The 24445-nt window shown below is 52.0% G+C and overlaps 1 protein-coding gene across 1 annotated transcript in view; it reads left to right on the top strand.

Moving 5' to 3' along the window:
• MYO9B (myosin IXB) overlaps nucleotides 1–24445 on the top strand; it is a 137646-nt gene that overhangs the window by 92051 nt on the left and 21150 nt on the right. The window contains 10 exon segments of the mRNA XM_017879531.1: nucleotides 1110–1231; nucleotides 5676–5817; nucleotides 6095–6299; nucleotides 8965–9043; nucleotides 14194–14307; nucleotides 17087–17126; nucleotides 18121–18243; nucleotides 19268–19348; nucleotides 21098–21208; nucleotides 23752–23874. Of these exon segments, the coding sequence (XP_017735020.1) occupies nucleotides 1110–1231; nucleotides 5676–5817; nucleotides 6095–6299; nucleotides 8965–9043; nucleotides 14194–14307; nucleotides 17087–17126; nucleotides 18121–18243; nucleotides 19268–19348; nucleotides 21098–21208; nucleotides 23752–23874 (1140 nt within the window).

The following is a 24445-nucleotide window of genomic DNA, read 5'->3' as shown; positions in this document are numbered from 1 at the left end:
GGACTACAGGTGCCCGCCACTATGCCTGGCTAGTTTTCTTTTTGTATTTTTAGTAGAGACGGGGTTTCACCATGTTAGCCAGGATGGTCTCAATCTCCTGACCTTGTGATCTGCCCGCCTCGGCCTCCCAAAGTGCTGGGATTACAGGCGTGAGCCACCGCAACCAGCCTGTATTTTATTTTTTGCACAGACAAGATCTTGCTATGTTGTCCAGGCTGGTCTTGAGCTCCTGGCCTCAAGCGATCCTCCCACCTCGGCCTCTCAGTTACTTTTTATGTCAGTTACATGTTAACATGATCACATTTTGGATATATAGTATTAAATTAAGTGTATTAGAGCTTTTTTTTGTGTGTGTGTGAGATGGAGTCTCACTCTGTCGCCCAGGCTGGAGTGCAGTGCCCGGATCTCAGCTCACTACAAGCTCTGCCTCCCGAGTTTACGCCATTCTCCTGCCTCAGCCTCCCGAGTAGCTGGGACTACAGGCGCCTGCCACCTCGCCCAGCTAGTTTTTTGTACTTTTTTAGTAGAGACGAGGTTTCACGGTGTTAGCCAGGATGGTCTCGATCTCCTAACCTCGTGATCCGCCCGTCTCGGCCTCCCAAAGTGCTGGGATTACAGGCTTAAGCCACCGCCCCGGCTTTTTTTTTTTTTTTTTTTTTGAGACCGAGTTTTGCTCTTGTTGCCCAGGCTAGAGTAGGACCAATGGCGCAATCTTGGCTCACTGCAACCTCCACCTCCCAGGTTCAAGCGATTCTCCTGCCTCGACCTCCTTAGTAGCTAGGATTACAGGCATGTGCCACTGTGCCTGGCTAATTTTGTGTCTTTAGTAGACATGGGATTTCACTCTGTTGGTCAAGCTGTTCTCAAACTCCTGACCTCAGGTGATCAACCCACCTTGGCCTCCCAAAGTGCTGGGATTACAGGCGTGAGCCACCGTGCCCTGCTCTATTAGAGTTAATTTTAAGCCACCCATCAATTTAAAAAGCTTCCGATTTTGAAGCATTTCAGATTTTCAGATTAGGGATACTGGACCTGTAGGCAATACATGTTATGTAGATATTATATATCTGGGAGATAAGAAACTTACTGACCCCACACCACCCCTGCAGGAGGAATATCAGGGCGAGGGGATCACGTGGCACAACATCGGCTACACAGACAATGTCGGCTGCATCCATCTCATCAGCAAGAAGCCCACGGGCCTCTTCTACCTGCTGGACGAGGAGAGCAAGTGAGTGTCCACACCCCATCCGTCCCGGCACATCTACACATGGGCACTGGGTCGGGTTCTGCAGCCCCCAGAGCCTTACCCCAAATCCAGACTTTCCCAAAAACTCCTTTTTATTTTTGAGACAGGGTCTCACTCTGTCACCCAGGCTGGAGTGTAGTGGTGCAATCATAGCTCACTGCAGCCTCAACCTCCTGGGCTCAAGTGATCCCCCGACGTGAGCCTCTCCAATAGTTGTGACTACAGGGTCACACCACCATGCCCGGCTAATTTTTCTATTTCTTTGTAGCAACAGGGTTTCCTCATGTTGTCCAGGCTGGTCTCGAACTCTTGAGCTCAAGGGATCTTCCCGCCTCGGCATCCCAGAGTACTGGGATTACAGGCGTGTGCCACCACACCAGGCCTTGTCCTGAGAACATGTGTCTATTCAGTTTCACGTGACCACAAAACCCAAGCTTGTGTGTGCAAAATGCACAAACACCTCACTGAAAACATCAACACGTGATTAATTTGTACACTTGAGGCACATCCGCCAGGAGTTTTCAGCAAAGGATTATGGACCTGTATCTAGAAAATAGAGACCGGGCCCGGGCATGGTGGGGCATACCTGTGACCCTAGCTACTCAGGAGGCTGAGGCAGGAGCATCGCTTGAGCCTAGGAGGTCGAGGCTGCAGTGAGCTGTGATCGTGTCACTGCACTCCAGCCTGAGCAATGGAGCAAGAGACAGGATTGGCAAGTTCTTGCAAAGGGCAGTGCAGTGTGTGGAACTGGGACCCAGATGCTGCCGGGCTCTGAACTCACTTCTGAGCCTTCCCCCCTCATCCCCGCAGTCCACAGGGCACCGTGAAGGAGGACAGGAAGGTCAATAAGGTGTCTCATTCTGGGTCACCCAGTTGTAGTTAGTGAAGTCACATGACACGTACTGAACTACTTTCCTGTGGCTCCCCTAAGGAATCACTACAAGCCAGGTGGGCTCTTGAGTCCAGGAGTTTAAGACCAGCCTGGGCAACATAGAAAGAGTCCATCTTGGCCGGGCACAGTGGCTTACGCCTGTAATCCCAGCACTTTGGGAGGCCGAGGCAGGCAGATCACCTGAGGTCAGGAGTTGGGAGACCAGCCTGGCCAACATGGTGAAACCTCGTCTCTACTGAAAATACAAAAATTAGCCAGGCATGGTGGCAGATACCTGTAATCCCAGCTACTCGGGAGGCTGAGACAGGAGAATCGCTTGAACCTGGGAGGCAGAGGTTGCAGTGAGCGGAGATCACGCCATTGCACTCCAGCCTGGGTGACAGACCAAGACTCTGTCTCAAAAAAAAAAAAAAGATTCCATCTCTACAAAAAAATTTTAACCAGCCTGGCCAACATGGCAAAACCCCATCTCTACTAAAACTACAAAATTAGCCAGGCATAGTGGCGGGTGCTTATAATTCCAGCTACTTGGGAGGCTGAGGCAGGAGAATCGTTTGAACCCAGGAGGTGGAATTCTTAAAACCACAGGAATCTATTATCTTATGGTTCTGGAAGCTGGAAGTCTAAAGTCAAAGTGTCAGCAGAGCTGTGCTGCCTCCAGAGGCTCCAAGCCCTTCCTTGCCTCTTCCAGCCTCTGGGGGTCCAGGCTTTCCTTGGCTTTTGGCCACATCACTGCAGTCCCTGCCTCCCTCTTCACGTGGACTTCTTCCCTCTGTGTCTCCATCTCTCATCTCTCAGTCCTGTCTCCTCCTTTTCTTTTTTTTTTTTATGAGACAGGCTCTTGCTCTGTTGCCCAGGCTGGAGTGCAGTGGCACAGCCTTGGTTCACTGCAGCCTCGACCTCTCAGGCTCAAGCCATCCTCCTGCCTCAGTCTCTCAAGTGCCTGAGACTATAGGCATGCACCACCACACCCAGCTACGTTTTATTTTATTTTATTTTATTTTATTTTATTTTATTTTATTTTATTTTATTTTATTTTATATTTTTTGAGATGGAGTCTCTGTCGCCCAGACTGGAGGGTAGTGGCACCATCTTGGCTCAAGTTAATTGGCGTCATCTTAGCTCAGTATAACCCCCACCTCCCAGGATCAAGCGATTCTTGTGTCTCAGCCTCCTGAGTCGCTGGGATTACAGGTGCCTTGCCACCATGCCCAGCTAATTTTTGTACTTTTAGTAGAGATGGGGTTTTTTCACCATGTTGGCCGGGCTGGTTAAAAAATTTTTTGGTGGAGATGGAATCTCCCTTTGTTGCCCGGCTAGTCTTGAACTCCTGGGCTCAAGCGATCCTCTCACCTTGACCTCCCAAAGTGCTGGCACCACAGGTGTGAGCCACTGCACCTGACCCTGTCTTCTCTTTTTAGAAGGACACCATCCATATGGAACTAGGTCCCACACTGATGACCTCATCTTAACTAATTACACCTGCAAAGACCCTATTTTCCAAATAAGGTCACATTCAAAAGTTGGCGGGGGTGGGGGTTAAGATATGGACATACTGTTTTATCAGCAACTCTATCAGACCCATCCCTTGCCAATGACATCTCCAAGGGGCTGGCCAGAGTCTCAAATGAATCAGGCACATCCCCTGCCTCAAACCTAGTCTCTGTCCAGGACAGGGGGACAGACACATCCCTTTGAGGCTGGGGTCCAGGTAGAGAATGTTCAGATAAGAGCATTTGGGCCAGATGCGGTGGCTCCCACCTTTAATTTCAACACTTCAGGAGGCCAAGGTGGAGGATCACTTGAGACCAGGAGTTAAAGACCAGACTGGGCACCATAGTGAGACCCCATCTCTAAAAAATAATAATAAATAAACTAGCTGGGCATAGTGGCATGCACCTATAGTCCCAGCTACTCAGGAGGCTGAGGCAGGAGGATCACTTGAGCCCAGAGAGTCAAGACTACAGTGAGTTGTGATTGCACCATTGCATTGTAGCCTGGGCAACAGAGCAAGACCCCAACTCTAAAAATTAAAAAAAAAAAAAAAAAAAGTAGAGACGACAGTAGGAGGAGCTACGTCATCACAACCAGGAAACTCCCAGGGCCAGTTCAGGGGAAGCCTGTGAGGCAGGGCCTAGCCCAGCAGGCTCAGGTCTCTTTATTTAAAATCTTGCTATTTTTGCTCATCATGGAATTTTTTGTTTCTTTTTGCACATTGATTTAGATTTTCTGAAATAGTGTGCTAAAATATTACCTATCTCAATGACTGAGGGTTTTGGGGGACACTCAAGGCAGATGCCTCACACTCCATACCCTGTTTACAGTCCTGGAAATGATACGTTTCGTAGCTACAGACTCTCCCCTCCTTGGCCCCGTTAACACGGAGCCCCCGATGAAAATACAGGCATTCCGCTGCCTCTGTTTTCAAAAGTGGGGCCAGGCTCAGGCAGCGTTTGCCAAACCAACAACATCATTTCCCTCCTGGGAGGTAGAAGTAGTCAGGTACAAGGAGTCCCTTATTCTGCCCCCACAACCTCCCCCTCCCCGGAGCACAACAGAGCCCTGCTTCATCCTCCTCTCCCAGCCTCTCCTTCCAACTGTGGTGCAGGAGAAGGACCCCCTGTCCAAGCTATGGCATTCGGGTACAAATGGCTCCAAGACCAGAAGTCACTCGGGCCCAGGATTATTTTTAGGAGCTGCCTATGATGGGTAACAGATCCAGACCTCCCAGGGGACAGACTTTGCAGATGCCACCAAGCCTGGTCAGCGACCTCTCTCCAAACCCCCTAGAAAACAGCCATGTGGGGACAAAGAGAGTGAGCCACCCACACTCAGGCACTGAGCTACTCAATGTTAATTCTGCAGCCCTGGCTGGGCACGGTGGCTCACGCCTGTAATCCTAGTCCTTTGGGAGGCTGAGGCAGGAGGATCGCTTGAGGCCAGGAGTTCAAGACCAGCCTGGGTAACATAGCAAGACCCCTTCTCTTAAAAAAAGAAAAACATTGTACTATAGTCCCAGCTACTCAGGAAGCTGAGGCAGGAAGATCCCTTGAGCCCAGGAAGTCAAGGCCACAGTGAGCTGTGATCATACCACTATACTCCAGCCTGGGCAACAGAGTGAGACCCTGTCTCCAAAGGAAAAAATATGTTTTTGTTTTAAAAATCCTGAAGCCTTGAGAGCATCACTTCACCCTCAGCCTCCTTGTACCAGGCTGCAGCTGTGCGTGCTGACGCAGAGAGCAGAGTCCCAGCCCTCCGCCAGCGTGTTCAGCATGAGGCAGGCAGGCGCATGCAGATAGCAGTGTCCCAGCCCTCTGCCAGCATGTTCGGCATGAGGCAGGCAGGCTCACTGTCATTCCTTCTTTTCTTCGCTCCTTCACCCACCCCTTTGCTTACAGAGCCTTGTGCCAGTTCACTGTTCTGCCCACCCCATGCACCCACCCATCTCGTGCACCAGGGGTCTGCAAGGTAAAATACACAGTAGGTAAATCAGCCGCCGTTCATGCCTGCAAAGGTTCCGTGTTCTGTTCCCAGCTTCCCCCACGCCACGAGCCAGACCCTGCTGGCCAAGTTCAAACAGCAGCATGAGGACAATAAGTACTTCCTGGGCACCCCGGTCATGGAGCCAGCCTTCATCATCCAGCACTTCGCAGGGAAGGTGAAATATCAGATCAAGGTAGGTGTCTGCCCATCACCGTTGGCAGAAGCCTGAGGGAAGCCACAGTCAGTCCAGAATTCCAAGTGGGAGGATCCTCCTGTGGGCGAGGTTCCAGGGTGCTCAGAACCCACCGCGAATCCCTGGCTCCAATGCCCAAGACTCCATAGCTCAAGAACTGCCATTTATGCTTAGGATGGACCCTACCCCATCACCAGCCCTTCCTGCGCCAGCCCCGGGTCTTTGGTAGGCACTGGTGACTATTCCCGAGTGACCGCCCACATCCATCCCCCACCAGGACTTCCGGGAGAAGAACATGGACTACATGCGGCCAGACATCGTGGCCCTGCTGCGGGGCAGTGACAGCTCCTATGTGCGGGAGCTCATTGGCATGGACCCTGTGGCCGTGTTCCGCTGGGCCGTGCTCCGGGCCGCTATCCGGGCCATGGCCGTGCTTCGGGAGGCCGGACGCCTGCGGGCCGAGAGGGCCGAAAAGGCTGCAGGTGGGAGCTGGGGCGTGAGCCCACACAAGCGTCACTATCTAGAGGGGGGCACATCCTGAGTTCATCTTAAAGTGAACAGTTCGTTGGCATTTAGTACATTCATTATGTTGTGCGAACTCCACCTGTCTACCTGCAGTGTTCCCGTCACCCTGAACAGAAACTCGACCTGCGAGTGTAATTTAACCTCAGGGCATGCTCTCAGCAGCTCCATCGGGCCTCTCCTTTGCTAATGATGCCTCCTGATCCGCTGGCCCTGGGAGTTTGCTGATTGTGATAATGTAGCTCTTCCTAGTGCTCTCCCTCTTCTTTCTCTCTCTCTCTCTCTCTCTTGCTCTTTTTTTGTTTTTTAAGAGACAGGTCTCTCTCTCTCTGGCCTAGGCACTAGTGTAATGACACAATCTTGGCTCACTGCAACCTCCGCCTCTCGGGTTCAAGTGATTCTCCTGCTTCAGGCTTCCAAGTAGCTGGAACTACAGGCGACCGCACCAGGCTAATTTTTGTATTTTTAGTAGAGATGGGGTTTCGCCATGTTGGCCAGCCTGGTCTCGAACTCCTGACCTCAAATGATCCGCCTGCCTCTGACTCATGAAGTGCTGGGATTACAGGTGTGAGCCACTGCGCCCGGCCTCAGCCTCTTCTCTTATCTGAACATTCTCTACTGGGAACCCAGCCTCAAAGGGACATTTCTGTTCCCCTGTCCTAGACAGAGATGGTTTGAAGCAGGGGGTGTGCCTGATCCACTCAAGACTTGGGTCAGCCCTATAGAGTTGCTGATAGAAGGATGGCAGAAAGCTATGTCCTCATTTTTCCCAAGCAACCTGAGGCCTGCATGGTTGAGTGGCTCACCCGGGTCTAAGGGCTCCGACTTTCCATCCTCAGCTTCAGTTTCAGTTATCAGCTGTGGCTTCTGTCTCCGGAAGGGGCTTGATGAAAAGGAGGAAGGATGAAGCTTTCATGAGAAATAGGAAATAGTGCTCTGTTTTGGGGATCCAGAACTTCACAGTTAACCCGACTTTGCCCAAATTTGAGTGATGAGCTGCTTTTTGTGTGTGTGTGTGTGTAGAGACGGAGTCTCACTCTGTTGCCCAGGCTGGAGTGCAGTGGCGCAATCTTGGCTCACTGCAAGCTCCGCCTCCCGGGTTCATGCCATTCTCCTGCTTCAGCCTCCAGAGTAGCTGGGACTACAGGCGCCTGCCACCACACCCGGCTAATTTTTTTATATTTTTAGTAGAGACGGGGTTTCACTGTTTTAGCCGGGATGGTCTTGATCTCCTGACCTCGTGATCTGCCCGCCTCAGCCTCCCAAAGTGCTGAGATTTCAGGCGTGAGCCACTGCGCCTGGCCGATGAGCTGCTTTTTAAGATCGGTCTGCCAGGCGCAGTGGCTCACGCCTGAAATCCCAGCACATTGGGAGGCTGATGCAGACGATCGCTTGAGGTCAGGAGTTCAAGACCAGCCTGACCAACATGGTGAAACCCCATCTGTACTAAAAATGCAAATATTAGCCAGGCATGGTAGTGCATGCCTGTGGTCCCAGCTACCACAGGGAGGCTGAGGTAGGAGAATCGCTTGAACCCAGGAGGCGGAGGTTGTAGTGAGCCAAGATCATGCCAGTGCACTCCAGCCTGGATGACAGAGCAAGACTCCGTCTCAAAAAATAAATAGGCTGGACGCAGTGGCTCACGCTGTAATCCCAGCACTTTTGCGAGGTGGGTAGACCACTAGGTCAGACAGTTGAGACCAGCCTGGCCAATAGTGAAACCCGTCTCTACTAAAAATACAAAAAATTAGCCAGGCGCGATGGCAGGCACCTGTAATCCCAGCTATTCAGGAGGCTGAGGCAGGAGAATCATTTAAACCTGGGAGACGGAGGTTGCAGTGAGCCGAGATCATGCCACTATACTCCAGCTCGGGCGACAGTGCAAGACTCTGTCTCAAAAAGTAAGTAAATAAATAAATAATAAGATGGGTCAAACTGTCCCAGTACAATGGTGCACAGCGGTAGTCCTAGCACTTTAGGAGGCCAAGGCAGCTCGCTTGAGGCCAGCTATTTGAGACCAGCCTGGACCACATAGTGAGACCCCATCTCTTCAGAAAAGTTGAAACTTCGTCGTGTGTCATCACGTGCCTCTAGCCCCGGCTACTTGGGAGGCTGAGGCAGGAGGATTGCTTGAGCCCAGGAGTTGGAGGTTACATGAGCCATGATCGCACCACTGCACTCGGCCTAGGCAATGCAGCAAGACCCTGTTGGTAAACAATTAAAAATATATATATATATATGGGGGGGTGTCGCAGAGGCTCATGCCTATAATCCCAGGATTTTGGGAGGCCAAGGTGGGCAGATCACCTGAGGTCAAGAGTTCAAGACCAACCTGGCCAACATGGTGAAACCCTGTCTCTACTGGAAATACAAAAATTAGCTGGACACAGTGGCCTCTAGTCCTAGCTACCCAGGAGGCCGAGGCAGGAGAATCACTTGAACTCAGGAGCCAGAAGTTGCAGTGGGCCAAGATCACACCACTGTGCTCCAGACTGGGTAACAGAGCAAGACTCCATCTCAAATAAATAAATAAATAAATAAATAAATAAATAAATAAAATGGGTTAAAATAATTGCAGCCTCCACAGGAGGCCATCCCAACCACTGTCCACTCTGTCTCCAGCAGGTATGAGCAGCCCTGGTGCCCAAAGTCACCCGGAAGAGCTGCCAAGAGGAGCCAGCACCCCTTCAGAAAAACTTTACCGGTGAGCAAGACCCTGATTTGCCCACACTGAGATCATTAGGTGGCAGCAGCATTGTTTCAGACAACTTAGGGAATGCTACATTCTTTTTTTTCTTTTTTTATTTTTTTTTTGAGACAGAGTTTCGCTCTTGTTGCCCAGGCTGGAGTACAATGGCGCGCTCTCGGCTCACTGCAACCTCCACCTCCCAGGTTCAACCGATTCTCCTGCCTCAGCCTCCCAAGTAGCTGGGATTACAGGCACGCTGCATGATGCCCAGCGAATTTTGTTTTTTTGTTTGTTTGTTTGTTTGTTTGTGAGACAGAGTCTTGCTCTGTTGCCCAGGCTGGAGTGCGGTGGCGCAATCTCTGATGACTACAAGCTCTGCCTCCCAGATTCACGCCATTCTCCTGCCTCGGCCTCCCTAGTAGCTGTGACTACAGGCGCCTGCCACCACGCCCGGCTAATTTTTTTTTTTTTTTTTTGTATTTTTTTTTAGTAGAGACGAGGTTTCACCCTGTTGGCCAGGATGGTCTCGATCTCCTGACCTCGTGATCCACCCACCTCGGCCTCCCAAAGTGCTGGGATTACAGGCGTGAGCTACCACACCCGGCCTAATTTTGTATTTTTAGTAGAGACGGAGTTTCTCCACGTTGGTCAGGCTGGTCTTGAACTCCTAACTTCAGGTGATCCACCTGCCTCGGCCTCCCAAAGTGCTGGTCAGGGTTGCTCTGAGTAAGTCACTGAGCTGCCTTTTGAACCAGAAAGACCCAGAACCAAGCAGCATTTGGTGGCTGCTTTTCTGGACACAGAATAGCACGCCTTGGCGCATCATGCGCTTTAGGGAGATGGGAGGAGACTCAGTTTACAAAGGATCCATTTTATGGCCTAGGGTGGGCACTGGGAGGTGAAGCCTAAGTATCGCTGGTGGTGCGGAGGGACGGGCTTGATTGATTGGAGAGTTCTTCCCTCGTCCTGCCTGGGGTGGCCCAAAAGTTGTTCTGCCAAGTTACTTCATTCACAGTCAGAAACACATACACTTTGATGTTGCATATGAGATGACGCGGGGTCTTTTGTGGACCCTAGCAATGACCCCAAGGGCCCTGCATGCACCCAAGCATGTGACAGCACCAGGGTAGAAAAGTGAGCAGGCTGGCCGGACTTGATGGTGCACGCCTGTAATTCCAGCACTTTAGGAGGCCAAGGCGAGCAGATCACTTGAGGTCAGGCGTTCGAGACCAGCCTGGCCAACATGGTGAAACCTCGTCTCTACTAAAAATATAAAAATTAGCTGGGCATGGTGGCAGGCACCTGTAGTCCTGGCTACACGGGAGGCTGAGGCAGGAGAATTGCTTGAACGCGGGAGATGGAGGTTGCAGTGAGCCGAGATCGCACCACTGCACTCCAGTTTGGGTGACAGAGCAAGACTCTGTCTCAAAATAAATAAATAAATAAAAGTTTTAGGAATCACCTTTTTCACCCAAAATGGGACGCAAGAAAGGAGAATGCATTCCTCTATTATGTTTGTTTGTTGTTTTTTTTTTTGGTCCCCCAAGTTCCCAAGAGCTAGAAAGCCTCCTTCTATTTTGTTATGTGGGTTGTGTTTTTGTTTTGTTTTGTTTTGTTTTGTTTTGTTTTGTTTTGTTTTGCTTGAGACCAGGCTGGAGTGCAGTGGTGTAATCACAGCTCACTGCAGCCTCGACCTCCTGGGCTCAAGCAATCCCCCCGCCTCAGCCTCCCAAGTAGCTGGGACAACAGGCACAGGCCACCACGCCTGGCTAATTTTTCCTTTTATAAAGACGGAGTCTGATTATGTTGCTCAGGCTAGTCTCGAACTCCTGGCCTCAAGGTATCCTCCCACCTCAGCCTCCCAAAGTGATGGGATTATAGGCATGAGCCACTACACCCAGTCCTTGTTTGTTTTTTTCTTTGCCTCCCTTACGTCAAAGACAAAATAACTTCTGACCTGCGGTAGCAGAAGCAGCATCCATCTCCCCAGGGCCTGGCCACAGGGCTGCGGGTCCCGCCCCAGGAGCATGTTAAGTTTATACAGATTCTCCCTTTCAGCTGCTCAATGCTAGATTTCTCATTTGACGGCTCTGAGGAGTTCGATATTAACGCTTTTGAGGACATCATTGCTTTATATGAAAGCAAGAAGTAAGTGCAGAAAGGGCCTTTGATCCCGAGGCCAGCAAGGCACCGAGGGGAGCCATCTTCCCCAGGCGCTCAGTGCTGCGTCCAGGGCACAGACAGAGAGGACTGGCCATTCAGGGAATGCCACGGCCCGCAGGGGCCACTCCTGCCAGATTTGCAGATTTAGCCGGGTCGGCAGGGCTAGGGGTGGGCCAAAGTCATGGACCTCATTCTAAGCTGTGGCCGCTGCACTGACCACCCTGGGTATGAAGGCCACTCGCATATAGAGGTGACAGGCGACCCCTCTGTTGCCTTTGCTCTGCCTCCCTGGAGGGCTGGGGAAAACAGGTAAGTGGGGCCATGTGGACACTTGGCATGGTGCATGGAGCACAGGGGCTGGGGTCGGGTCCTTCCAGGCCACCTGCCCAGAGCTAAAACATGTGCTTTGAACGACTGCCAGCAGGATGCGGTAGCACGCACCTGTAATCCCAGCACTTTGGGAGGCCAAGGCGGGAGGATCCCTTGAGGCCAAGAGTTTGAAACCAGCTTGGGCAACATAACAAGACCCCACCTCTACAAGAAAAATAAATAAAATGTCTGGAGTAAGGAATTCAAAAAAAAAAAAAGAAAAACCAGATCCTCATTTCTAGAAGTTCTGTCAAAAACATTTGTCATTTAGACATTCCTCACAAATATTTAGTTTGAAAGCATCCAATTTTCATTTCTAAGGCATTCTAATTCACACGCGTTATCAGTGCCAAAGTTTGCACCTCCAGCGTGCATGCTCAAGCCTAAGCCCACAGCCATCAAACAAAATGAAGCGAGTAAGGTTGAGTGCTTTGAGGGTAATTACCCCCTTAAACTAGGGTTTCTCTGGCCGGGCACGGTTGCTCACCCCCTGTAATCCCAGCACTTGGGGGAGGCCTATGTGGGCAGGTCATTTGAGGTCGGCAGTTCAAGACCACCCTGGCCAACATGGTGAAACCCTGTGTCTACTAAAAATATAAAAATTAGCCAGGCGTGGTGTGTGCCTGTAATCCTAGCTACTCGAGAGGCTGAGGCAGGAGAATCACTTGAACCTGGGAGGCAGGGTTTGCAGTGAGCTGAGATCGCACCACTGCATTCCAGCCTGGGCAACATAGCAAGACTCTGTTAAAAAAATAAATAAATAAATAAAAAACTAGGGTTTCTCAACCTCAGCACTGTGCCAGATCATTCTCTGGGGTGGGCACTCATCCTGTGGACTATAGGGTGTTGAGTAGCATCCCTGGCCTCCACCCACCAGATGCCAGGAGAGCACCCCCACCCCCAAGTCATGACAACCACAAATGTCTGCAGACATTGGCAAATGTCCCCTGATGGAGATGGTACCACCCCAGTTGCTGTGCTCAACCTGGGGCTCTTGTATTCAAATTAATTCCTCCAAAGGCCTTAATGAAGCCAACAAGGAGTTTGACATCTGGCCACAAAATCATAGAGAGAGACTAATTTGCTCCTCCCACAGAGACCCTCCCTAGGGTCTTTTTCTGAGTTGCCCCTAACTGCCCTTTTTTTTTTTTTTTTTTTTTTTTTTTTTTTTTTTTTTGAGACAGAGTCTCACTCTGTTACCCCGGCTGGAGTGCAGTGGCGTAATCTCGGCTCAATGCAACCTCTGCCTCCCAGGTTCAAGTGATTGTCATGCGTCAGCCTCTGGAGTGACTGGGACTACAGGCATGCGCCATCATGCCTGGCTAATTTTTGTGTTTTTAGTAGAGACAGGGTTTCACCATGTTGGCCAGGCTGGTCTTGAACTCTCTACCTCAGGTGATCTGCCCCACTCAGCCTGCGAAAGTGCTGGGATTACAGGTATGAGCCATGCCCAGCCTGTCATGGAATTTTAAAAATAAATAGGCTGGGCGGGGTGATGCATGTCTGTAATCCCAGATACTCAGGAGGCTGAGACAGGAGAATCGCTTGAACCTGGAAAGTGGAGGTTGCAGTGAGCTGAGATCGCACCACTGCACTCCAGCCTGGGCAACAGAGTGAGACTCTGTCTCAATAAAATAAAATAAAAATAAATTTGAAACTAAATAAATATCCCCGGCTGGATGCAGTGGCTCACACCTGTAATCCCAGCACTTTGGAAGGCTGAGGTGGGCAGATCACAAGGTTAGGAGTTCAAGACCTCCCTGACCAACATGATGAAACCCCATTTCTACTAAAAATACAAAAATTAGCCGGGCATGATGGTGCACGCCTGTAATCCTAGCTATTTAGGAGGCTGAGGCAGGAGAATCACTTGAACCTAGGAGGCAGAGGTTGCAGTGAGCCGAGATCGCGCCATTGCACTCCAGCCTGGGAGAAAGAGCGAGACTCCGTCTCAACAAGTAAATAAATATCCCCAAAGTTTCTTAAATATGAGAACTTTCTCAGTGATCCAGATGAAAAGGATCAAATGAAGTGGAATGATCAGATGAAAATAATTTTTTTTTCTTTTTTTTTTTTTAAGACAGAGTGTTGCTCTGTCTCCCAGGCTGGAGTGCAATGGCACTATCTCAGCTCACTGCAACCTCTGCCTCCTGGGTTCAAGTAATTCTCCTGCCTCAGCCTCCCACGTAGCTAGGATTACAGGTGCCCTCCACCATGCTCCGCTAACTTTTTGTATTTTTAGCAGAGACAGGGTTTCGCCATGTTGGCCAGGCTGGTCTCGAACTCCTGACCTCAGGTGATCCACCCATCTCGGCCTCACAAAGTTGATGGGATTACAGGCGTGAGCCACGGTGCCCAGCTGGAAATGAGATATTGAAAAGGATCAATGATCCGTGTGGCCAAGTCCAATTTACCTCAAAGCCCCGCCCCACTCCAGGTCTTGGGGAGCCTGACCAGTCCCGATTTCTGGCAAAAGAGAGTAGCAGCATTGAGCACAGTGTCTTTCCCCAGCTGCATGTTTTGGCTTCAGTGGCCTGGGGACGGTCCCAATGGCTCTGGGAACCCCATCGGGGCAGGCATGCTTCTAACTCCATCTTCTTTCTGTCACTGCGCCCTCCCCACCCTCCCCTCAGCGATTTGCATAACCAAATGATCAAGAGCATCAAAGGATTGCCCTGGCAGGGCGAGGACCCCCGTAGGCTTCTCCAGTCCCTCAGTCGGCTCCAGAAACCCCGCGCCTTCATCCTGTGAGTCCCCCACCAAGACCCTGCTTACAAGTGCAACAACCGCCTCCCCCTACTCCCACGACCCCAGCGGGGCCTGCAGTCTTCCTAATTTGCATCGGCCACTAAAACCACAGTGCTGTCTCGTAGCTTACCCCCCAGCCATCACTAAATGCCAATCAATAACACCCCTGGCCGCTGTCTGCACTGTGGCCCAGGCACGGCCAGCTTCCCAGCACACGGGGCAGATTCCCAGGAGCACTCCTTCTTCGAGGCATCTAATTTTCCACCCGCAAACATGCCATCCTCCGTCTCCTCCCCGTGCCTGTCTGGCTTGCAGAGCAAAGCTTGCTCCCGCCTTTGCCACTGTGAGTTTGCAGAGAAGCCGTCTGCAGCAGGGCATGCAATTTCCTGAGAGGATGGCCCTGCTCTCTGCAGGTGGCCACATAAGCCAGTCGAGAGAGCCCAGAAGGTGCATAAACCGGGTTGGGATCCCAACTGTTAGCACACTGTGGGACCTGAGTATTCTATGCTTTCGGCCTCCAAATGGGGTAATGACTCTCATGCTTCCATTACGCTGATCCAGCACCAGGCAGGCAGCAGCCTCAGCTGACAGGACATCCACCTGCGGTCACCACATCCCGCCTTTTAGTGACCATTGGGGTGTGGGCTGGCTGAGAGCAAAGCTTGCACCTGCATGGGAGCCAATGGAAGCCAGTTTCTTTTTTTCTTTGTTTCTTTTTTTTTTTTTTTTTTTTTTTTGAGACAGAGTTTCACTCTTGTTTCCCAGGCTGGAGTGCAGTGGTACGATCTCGGCGCACTGCACCCTCTGCCTCCCGGGTTCAAGTGATTCTTCTGCCTCAGCCTCCCGAGTAGCTGGGATTACTGACACCTGCCACCATGTCTGGCTAATTTTTTGTATTTTTAGTGGAGACGGGGCTTCACCATGTTGGCCAGGCTGGTCTTGAACTCCTGACCTCAGGTGATCTGCCTGTCTCGTCCTCCCAAAGTGCTGGGATTACAGGCATGAGCCACCGTCCCTGGCCCTTTTTTTTTTTCTTTTTTAAGAGATGGGGGTCTCATTCTGTTGCCCGGGCTAGAGTACAGCAGTGACACAATCACCGCTCACGGCAGCTTCGACCTCCTGGGCTCAAGCAGTTCTCCTGCCTCAACCTCCAGTGTAGCTGGAAATACAGGCGTGCATTACCACACCTGTCTAATTTTACTGTTTGTAGAGGTGGAATCTTGCTGTGTTATAGCCTAGGCTGCCAGGCTGGTCTCAAACTCCTGGGATCAAGCGATCCTCCTGCCTCAGCTTCCCAAAGCACTGGGATTATTACAGGCATGAGCCACCGTACCCAGCAGGAGCCTGTTTCCAACTTTTGTTCCTTTTATTTTTTTTTTTGAGGCAGAGTCTCACTGTCACCCAGGCTGGCGTGTAGTGGCTCAATCTCGGCTCATTGCAACCTCCACCTCCCGGGTTCAAGCGATTCTCCTGCCTCAGCCTCCCAAGTAGCTGGGATTACAGGTGTGCACCACCACACCCGGCTAATTTTGTGTGTGTTTTTAGTAGAGATGGGATTTCACCATGTTGGCCAGACTGGTCTCGAACTCCTGACCTCAAGTGATCCGCCCACCTCAGCCTCAAACTTTTGTTCTTGTTCTGCCCTATTTTACCCCACAGGGATTCAGGTGAAACTGAATGCAACCGCGAACGGCTAGGCATCTCACAGATGTGCAAGCTGTCATCTCCTTAGCCGGTCTTCAAAAGGCACCAGGCCTTTTGAATAAATAAATATATTTATTTATTTATTTTCCCCTTGGTCTGCAAGATTTCATAAGGTGTCTGAGAACACAGGAGCTGCCCGCTTCCTTACCTCGGCCAAAAGAGCAGCTTTGGGTTTTGTGGGGGGTTTTGAGACAGAGTCTTGCTCTGTCACCCAGGCTGGAGTGCAATGGCACGATCTCGGCTCACTGCAACCTCCGCCTCCTGGGTTCAAGCGATTCTCCTGCCTCAGCCTCTTGAGTAGCTGGGATTACAGGCGTCCGCCACCACGCCTGGCTAATTTTTGCATTTTTAGTAGAGACAGGGTTTCACCATGTTGGCCAGGCTGGTCTTGAACTCCTGACCTCAAGTGATCCACTCACCTCAGCCCCCCAAAGTTCTGGGATTACAGGTGTGAGCCACCGTGCCTGACCAGTTTTGGTTTTCTTCTTTCCCACCAGCATGATCCTGTAAGGAGCTCCCACCCAGGCCCCATTTTGGTTATTTTGCAAGGCAAGTCCCTGCCCTGCCAGCAGAGGGTTCCAGAAGGGCCTCTGGGCCGGCTTGGTGTCTACCAGCACATGGCAAAGACAGCCTGGTCACCTGGTCTCCACCAGGACTGCTCAGGCTTCCTCTGCCCCACTCAGGGCATCCTGCCGTGATTTGGGGATATGTCAGTTCCTCCATAGCGAGCCCCGTTGGATGCACCTCCCACCCTGTAGATTCCTAGCCAGCCCCTCCTACTTGTCGGACATCCGAATGGCCCCCAGACCAAATGCTTTTCTCAGCCTTGGGGCAGCCACCAGCAGAGTCCGGCTGCCGCCATCCCAGGGAAACTGGTGTCCACAGACAGTGGCTGAGGCATGCCACGGTGTGCAGTGTGGAGAGGTGGCGGCGGCCTTGTTGCACTTGCGCCTTCTCGCTCTCTCCCGTCTCTCTCTGTCTCAGTCTAACCCGCCAGGCGTGGCTTGCTGAACTAACCCAAATCCCGAGGCTGTGTTCCTTTTGTTCACAAAACCATTTTTAATATTTTGACAGGAAAAGTAAAGGTATCAAACAAAAGCAGATCATTCCAAAGGTAAAAAAAAAACACACACCCCGCGCGTCACGTTCCAAGATATCTTGCTTCTCTGCCCGTCTTGAGAGCTTTCACTTGTGCAGCTTCATTACCTCCTTCTTCCCACTATCTCCCCCTCCCTCCAAGAAAAAAAATGTTCTTGTGTTGAGATGATTTGGAGCTGGCTCTTTATGGGTTTCCCAGAAGCAGGTTCTGAGATGGGGATATTTGCACACACAGTGGCTTATGGAGGGGGGCTTATAGGAGAAAGCAGAGAGAAGGGGTGAGGGAGGAAGCCAGGGGCATAAGCGCAGCTGAAGTCTGGCCTCAGCCTAGTCCCACGGGGAGCTCTAGTGGGTTCATAGCACCATAGAGCTCATCCTGCCCCAAGGCAATGGGACCCTTCCGTATAACAGCCCCATCTTCAGTCCCTGGCCACAGGGCCACTTCCAGATGGCACAGAGCACCTCCCAAGCGCTCTGTCTTGTTTCCACGTACAAGTGCAGCAATTTAGGAAATTTGCAAAAAGAGTAAGACTAGCCTTGCAGTCTAGTTAGCAGATGGGAGAGGGCTAATTCCTCTTGTCAGCTGACAGAACTGGCTGACACATGAGGGTGGCCTGTCCGATGAGCTCATACGGATGGCACAGAAAGGACCTGGCCCTTCTTGACTCAAGTAACGTAAACTGTAGGAGCTGTGCAGAGGAGAGGGTCGGCCAGGTTCAGTAGCACTGGCTTCCTCTCTAACCCAGAGGAAGGGGAAATGGGGCAGCCACTCAGGCTGTGAAAGAGGCTGCCATCAGCCCTGCTGGAACCAGCGCTGTGTACAAGGTGTAGCCCACCTCGTTCTACTGGGCCCTCTCCAACAGCGTGGTCCCGAGACCAAATCTAAGAGCTGCCGCCTGGGCACTCGCTGCGGGGACACTGTTCTGCTCTGGCTCTGGGGACGCTGTGACGCCTTCCCGTGCCCGTGTGGGCGGTGGGAGGGCAGGCCGGACCCCATGTGTCTGTCCTAGAACCTGCTGGACTCCAAGTCCCTGAAACTCATCATCAGCATGACCCTGCACGACCGCACCACCAAGTCCCTGCTGCACCTGCACAAGAAGAAAAAGCCACCGAGCATCAGTGCCCAGTTCCAGGTGGGTGCAGCAGGAGAGGCGGGGGGCGGTGCCAAGCATCAGTGCGCAGTTCCAGGTGGGTGCAGCAGGAGAGGCGGGGGGCGGCGCCAAGCATCAAGCGCCCAGTTCCAGGTGGGTGCAGCAGGAGAGGCAGGGGGGCGGTGCTCAGCTCAGCCTCACGCTTGTGTAGCTTCACCCGACACTGAGCACAGCCCGTCTCTACTAAAAATACAAAAATTCGCCAGGCGCGGTGGCTCACGCCTGTAATCCCAGCACTTTGGGAGGCAGAGGCAGGTGGATCACGAGGTCAGAAGATGGAGACCATCCTGGCTAACATGGTGAAACCCCGTCTCTACTAAAAATACAAAAAAATTAGCTGGGCGTAGTGGCGGGCGCCTGTAGTCCCAGCTACTCAGGAGGCTGAGGCAGGAGAATGGTGTGAACCCGGGAGGCGGAGCTTGCAGTGAGCCGAGATCACGCCACTGCACTCCAGCCTGGGCGACAGAGCGAGACTCCGTCTCAAAAAAAAAAAAATACAAAATTAGCCAGGTGTGGTGGGCACCTATTGTAATCTCAGCTCCTTGGGAGGCTGAGGCAGGAGAATTGTTTGGACCTGGGAGGCAGAGGTTGCAGTGAGCCAAGATCACGCCATTGCGCTCCAGCCTGGGCAGCAAGAGCAAGACTCCATCTCAAAAAAAAGAAAAACACTACATCCATGGTCCCTTCAGAGGCTGACACGTTTCAAATCTCCAGAAAGTGTTTGTCTGGTCCTCCCCGGCCCCAGCCTTCCACCTGAGGCAAAGACAAGCATTGGTGGCCCTGGAACCATGGGGACCACATAGCTCCCTCGAGGGTTTCCAGGGATAGCGCAGGCTCGGGTCAGAACGTCCAGCTGGAACCTCTTGTGTCCCACCGCCAGGGACCCACATCTGTGCAGACCCCATCCACCCCACACTGATGCTAAAGCATCGCAGGTCTCCTCCCACAGAACAGCAGCTGCCAGGGTCCCTAACTCAACCCAAATGCTCTCTCTTTCCGTTAACAGACATCCCTTAACAAGCTCTTGGAGGCGCTGGGGAAGGCAGAGCCCTTCTTTATCCGCTGCATCCGTTCCAATGCTGAAAAGGTGAGTTTCTCTAAGGTGTTTGGGAGGAGAAGGCCCATGCCAGACTCTTAGGGGTGTCGATGTCCCTGCATCCAGCCCCAGCCTCCACGCAGTATGGGGGACATGGCAGCAGTCCATCCAGAGGCAGCTGGGGATGGAGGGTTAGCAGTGAGGATGGTCCAAGTGGCCATTCAAGAGTAGGGACATCATCTAGAACATGGAGAAGCCCAGAGAAGGTTTGATTAGGGAGCGACAAGTCAGGGGTGCTCTTCAGATACATTCCAAAGAGTAGCCAGTGCAAGGAGTGTACCAAAAGGCAAGAGCTGAGGTTACATAGCAGAGTCTTAGAGGCACACATAGCCCGCTGCTCACATTGCAAGGGTCTAGAGAGACCCTCGGAGCCCCGGTGGAAGCACCAGTGGGGGCGTCAGGCTCAGCACTGACACAGGCTTCCTTTACCCCAGAGGTCCATTCCGTCCCTAGGAAGACAGCTCGGGGACTTTGCCAGGGACTGAGCAGGGGTGTGGGCTCCCAGACAAATGTGAGCACACAGCCAGGCAGGAACCTCCCACCAACTGTACCTGGGGAGATGCTCCATCATGCACCATCTCTGCTCGTGGGCTGTGCCAGCAGATGGTTCTCTATGATAAGAGCCATTCTGTGCACTGGAGGGTGTCAGGCAGCATCCCTGGCCTCGACATCCACCCCCAGTCATGACAACCCTACCCATTCTTTCCTGTTTGCCTTTTTTTTTTTTTTGGTTTTGTTTGTTTGTTTTTGAGACAGATTCTTTCTCTGTCTGTCACCCAGGCTGGAGTGCAGTGGTGCGATCTTGGCTCACTGCAGCCTCGACCTCCCAGATTCAAGCCATCCTCCTGCCTCACCCTCCCACGTAGCTGGGATTACAGGTGCCCACCATGCTCAGCTAATTTTTGTATTTTTAGTAGAGATGGGGTTTCACCATGTTGGCCAGGCTGGTCTTGAACTCCTGACTTCAAGTGATCCACCCATCTCAGCCTCCCAAAGTGCTGGGATTACAAGCGTAAGCTACCGCACCTAGCACCCTTTGTCTTTATAGCAACACCATGCCTTATCCCTCACTGCCCACCAGGGTGAAGTCCAGACACCTGAGCTCCAGGCTTAAAGCCCACTGACGCAGCCACATTTCCAGCCTCTTCTCTCCCCTAGCAGGAAGCATCTCCCTGTGTCTCCATCAGCCCCTTGGCTTCTTCCTCCTCCTCTGGGCCTCCACCCAGCTGCTCCCTGCCTGTTCTATCACCTGTGTGTGGCTTCTGCCCCCAGACCAAGCTCTCCTCTCCACCAAATCCCCAGCACTTACCCTGGTGCCTGCCACGGAGAACAAGCCCAGGACACATTTGCATTTGGGTTCTTTTTTTTTTTCTTTTTTCTTTTTTTTTTTAAATAAATTTAAATGACTAGAGAGGGGGTCTCACTGTGTTGTCCAGGCTGGTCTCAAACTCCTGGCCTCAACTGATCCTCCCATCTTGGCCTCATTCCAGAAGGAGTGTCTGGAGCAAGGAAGGACCCCTTGTCCAGGCGCTCCTGGCTGCTGTGCCGTAGAACACTCCCAGGTCGGCTAGCCAGCACCTACATGTGCACCCTGACCAAGTCTGTGGTAGGGATCCCAAGGGGCAGTGGTCACATGGCAAAATGCCCTAATCTCATAGTTCCCAGGCCTGAGCCACTGACAGGCTTGGGCATCCTGTCCGGTCAAGGCCACCTGCCTGATCTCTCACATTCCCATTTCAGAAAGAGTTGTGCTTTGACGACGAGCTGGTCCTGCAGCAGCTGCGCTACACCGGTATGCTGGAGACCGTGCGCATCCGGAGGTCAGGGTACAGTGCCAAGTACACGTTCCAGGTAGGCCACAAGCACACATACCTAGACACACCTGTTTCATGGCAAAGGCAATCGCCCTCTTCCAAAGAGAGCTCCTTGCTGGAACGTAAACCCAGCAGGTTGGCCAGTCGCAGTGGCTCATGCCTGTAATTCCAACACCTTGGGAGGCCGAAGCGAGCGGATCACCTGAGGTCAGGAGTTCAAGACCAGCCTGACCAACACTATGAAACCCCATCTTTACTAAAAATACAAAAATTAGCCAGGTGTGGCAGCAGCTGCCTGTACTCCTAGCTACTGAGGCAGGAGGATCCCTTGAACCCAGCAGGCGGAGGTTGCAGTGAGCCGAGATTGAGCCACTGCACTCCAGCCTAGGCAACAGAGCAAGACTCTATCTCAAAAAAAAAAAAAAAAGGAAACCCCTGCCTCATGCCAAGAGCTGGTACCTGTGTCACCCTGAGCCCAAAGCCAGAGGTGACAGCGCCTGGTTCCCTTTCATGCTTTCCCTTCATAGCCCCAGGGACTAGAATAATATAATGTGCCTCTTTTCTCATCCATCGAATAGAAATAATGTCTTTCTAACCCTATGCAGATAAGAAAGGCAAAATTATAAAAAATGCAGAAATGCTGGTATGTTTTACCAATACTTGACCCTTAAATATTTGAAATAATACTTTACTAAAAAGAAATGTTCCGGGCAGGTGCAGTGGCACATACCTGTAATCCCAACACTTTGGGAGGCCAAGGCAGGAGGATCACTTGAGCCTAGGAGTTTTGAAGCCAGCCTGGACAACCTAGAGAGACCCTGTCTCTGCAAAAAACTTAAAAATTAGCCAGGTGCAGTTGCTCACGCCTGTAATTCCAGCATTTTGGGAGGCCAAGGCGGGTGGATCACTTGAGATCAGGAGTTCGTTACCAGCCCGATCAACATGGTGAAATCCCATCTCTACTAAAAATACCAAAAAAAAAAAAAAAAAAAGGCCAGGCACGGTGGGGCACACCTGTAATCCCAGCTACTTGGGAAGCTGAGGCAGGAGAATCTCTTGAACCCAGAAGTTGAAGGCTGCAATAAGCCGAGATCGCACCATTGCACTGCAGCCTGGTCAACAAGAGCAAAACTCCGCCTCAAAAAAATACATATATTAGCCAGACAAGGTGGTGTGCACCTGTGGTCCCAGCTACTCGGGAGGCTAAGGTGAGAAGATCACTTCAACCCGAGGAGTTTGAGGCTACAGTGAGCTATGACTGAGCCAGTGCACTCCAGCCTGGATGGCAGAGCAAGACCCTGTCTCAAAAAAAACTAGAGGCCCAGTGCGGTGGCTCACGCCTGTAATTAGCACTTTGGGAGGGCAAGGCAGGCAGATTGCTTGAGCTCAGGAGCTCAAAATCAGTCCAGGCAACATGGTGAAACCCCATCTCCACACAAAAATACAGAAGCCAGGCGTGCTGGCATGCAGTGTACTTCCAGCTACTTGTGGGGCTGAGGCAGGAGGATTGCTTGAGTCTGGGAGGTCGACAGTGAGCCATGTTTGCACCACTGCACTCCAGCCTGGGAAACAGAGCGAGACTGTCTAAAAAAAAAAAAAAAAAAAAAACATGTTCCTCCAGCTGTGATCTAACTCCCTCACAAGTCCTAGACTGTAAGCTCTATTGCAAGGGTGGCCCTGGCTCCCAGGCACCTCGACCATATAAAAGACCTAGGACCTTGTATCTGCAGTGGTCTTTCTTAAGATTACAGACTATTGACCAGGCATGGTGGCTTAGCCTGCAATCCTAGCACTTTGGGTCACGTGACCCAGGCACCACTGCACCCAGCTAAGAACCCATTTCTTTTTTTCTTTTTAGGCAGAGCCTCACTCTGTTGCCCAGGTTGGAGTGCAGTGGCGTCTCGGCTCCCTGCAACTTCTGCCTCCCGTGTTCAAGTGATTCTCCTGCCTCCTCCTCCCCAGTACATGGGACTACCGGTGCCTGCCACCATGCCTGGCTAATTTTTGGTAGATTCAGGGTTTTGCCATGTTGGCCAGGCTGGTCTCATAGGTTGAGCTCAGGAGTTTGAGACGAGCCTGGGCAACATGGTGAAACCCTGTCCCTACAAAAATTTTTTTTTAATTAGCCGGGCGTGGTGGCTACAGGACTAAGTACCTGTACTCCCAGCTTCCGGGGAGACTGAGGCAGGAGGATTGCAACGATGTGATCTTGGCTCACTGCAACCTCAGCTTCCCAGGTTCAGGTGATTCTCCTGCCTCAGCCTCCCAAGTAGCTGGGACTACAGGTGTGCACCACCATGCTCAGCTAAGTAGAGATGGGGTTTCGCCATGTTGGCCAGGCTGATCTCGAACTCCTGCCCTCAGGTGATCCACCCACCTCAGCCTCCCAAAGTGCTGAGATTATAGGCGTGAGCCACCATGCCCAGCCCAGGCTATTTCTGAAAGCCTGAAATTTCAGATTTGTCATTACCATTCCCGTCAAACCCAATTTCACCTTAACCGGGGTCACCAGATCCCCGTCTCCTCATCGCTGGCCGCAGCACTCACCCAGATTCTCCTTTCTCTGCCCAAATAATGTAGGATTTCACCGAGCAGTTCCAGGTGCTCCTGCCCAAGGATGCCCAGCCCTGCAGGGAGGTCATCTCCACCCTCCTGGAGAAGATGAAGGTAGACAAGAGGAACTACCAGATCGGGAAGACCAAGGTCAGTGCTCCTGACCCTCGGGACACTACAAACCCACACCCTGCCTTCCACCACACACCGTGTCTTCCCAGGCCCCCAGGGCCACTCTCTCAAACATACAGGGCTCTGTCTAGGAAATGCATTTCTAGGGACCCAGCAGAATACTGCACCTAAGGGATAGGGGCCGCCCTGGCTGAGCCCCACCTGCTGCTCTTCAGCGGGGCTCGGAGACTCCCTCTGCATCACCTGTTTATTGCTGCGTCACAGGTAGGAAAGGGACGATCGTGCTAACTGGCAGGATTTAGGAGCTGGTCCATCCCCTTTACAGTATCAGGCGGGAGGCGGCCTGCAATTGTCCTCCCTTTCAGAGATCGTCTCCCATCTCTGGGCATGTGTTTGCCTCTTGCTATGGGGGCATTATTCAGCCACCCTTGTTTAACAAGTACCAAGGTCAGTCCCCCGAAGGCCTCACCCAGTGTAGAAAAATTCCCTTCCAGCCAAGCGAGGTGGCACGCGCCCAGAGTCCCAGCTACTTGAAAGGCTGAGGTGGGAGGATCCCTTGAGCCCAGGAGTTTGAGACTAGCCTGGGAAA

This window comes from Rhinopithecus bieti, unplaced genomic scaffold (genome assembly GCF_001698545.2).
Source record: "Rhinopithecus bieti isolate Rb0 unplaced genomic scaffold, ASM169854v2 scaffold_9899, whole genome shotgun sequence".
NCBI lineage: Eukaryota > Metazoa > Chordata > Mammalia > Primates > Cercopithecidae > Rhinopithecus > Rhinopithecus bieti.
The sequence above is the reverse complement of the archived record's forward strand: the minus strand, read 5'-3'. Positions and strand labels throughout refer to the sequence as shown.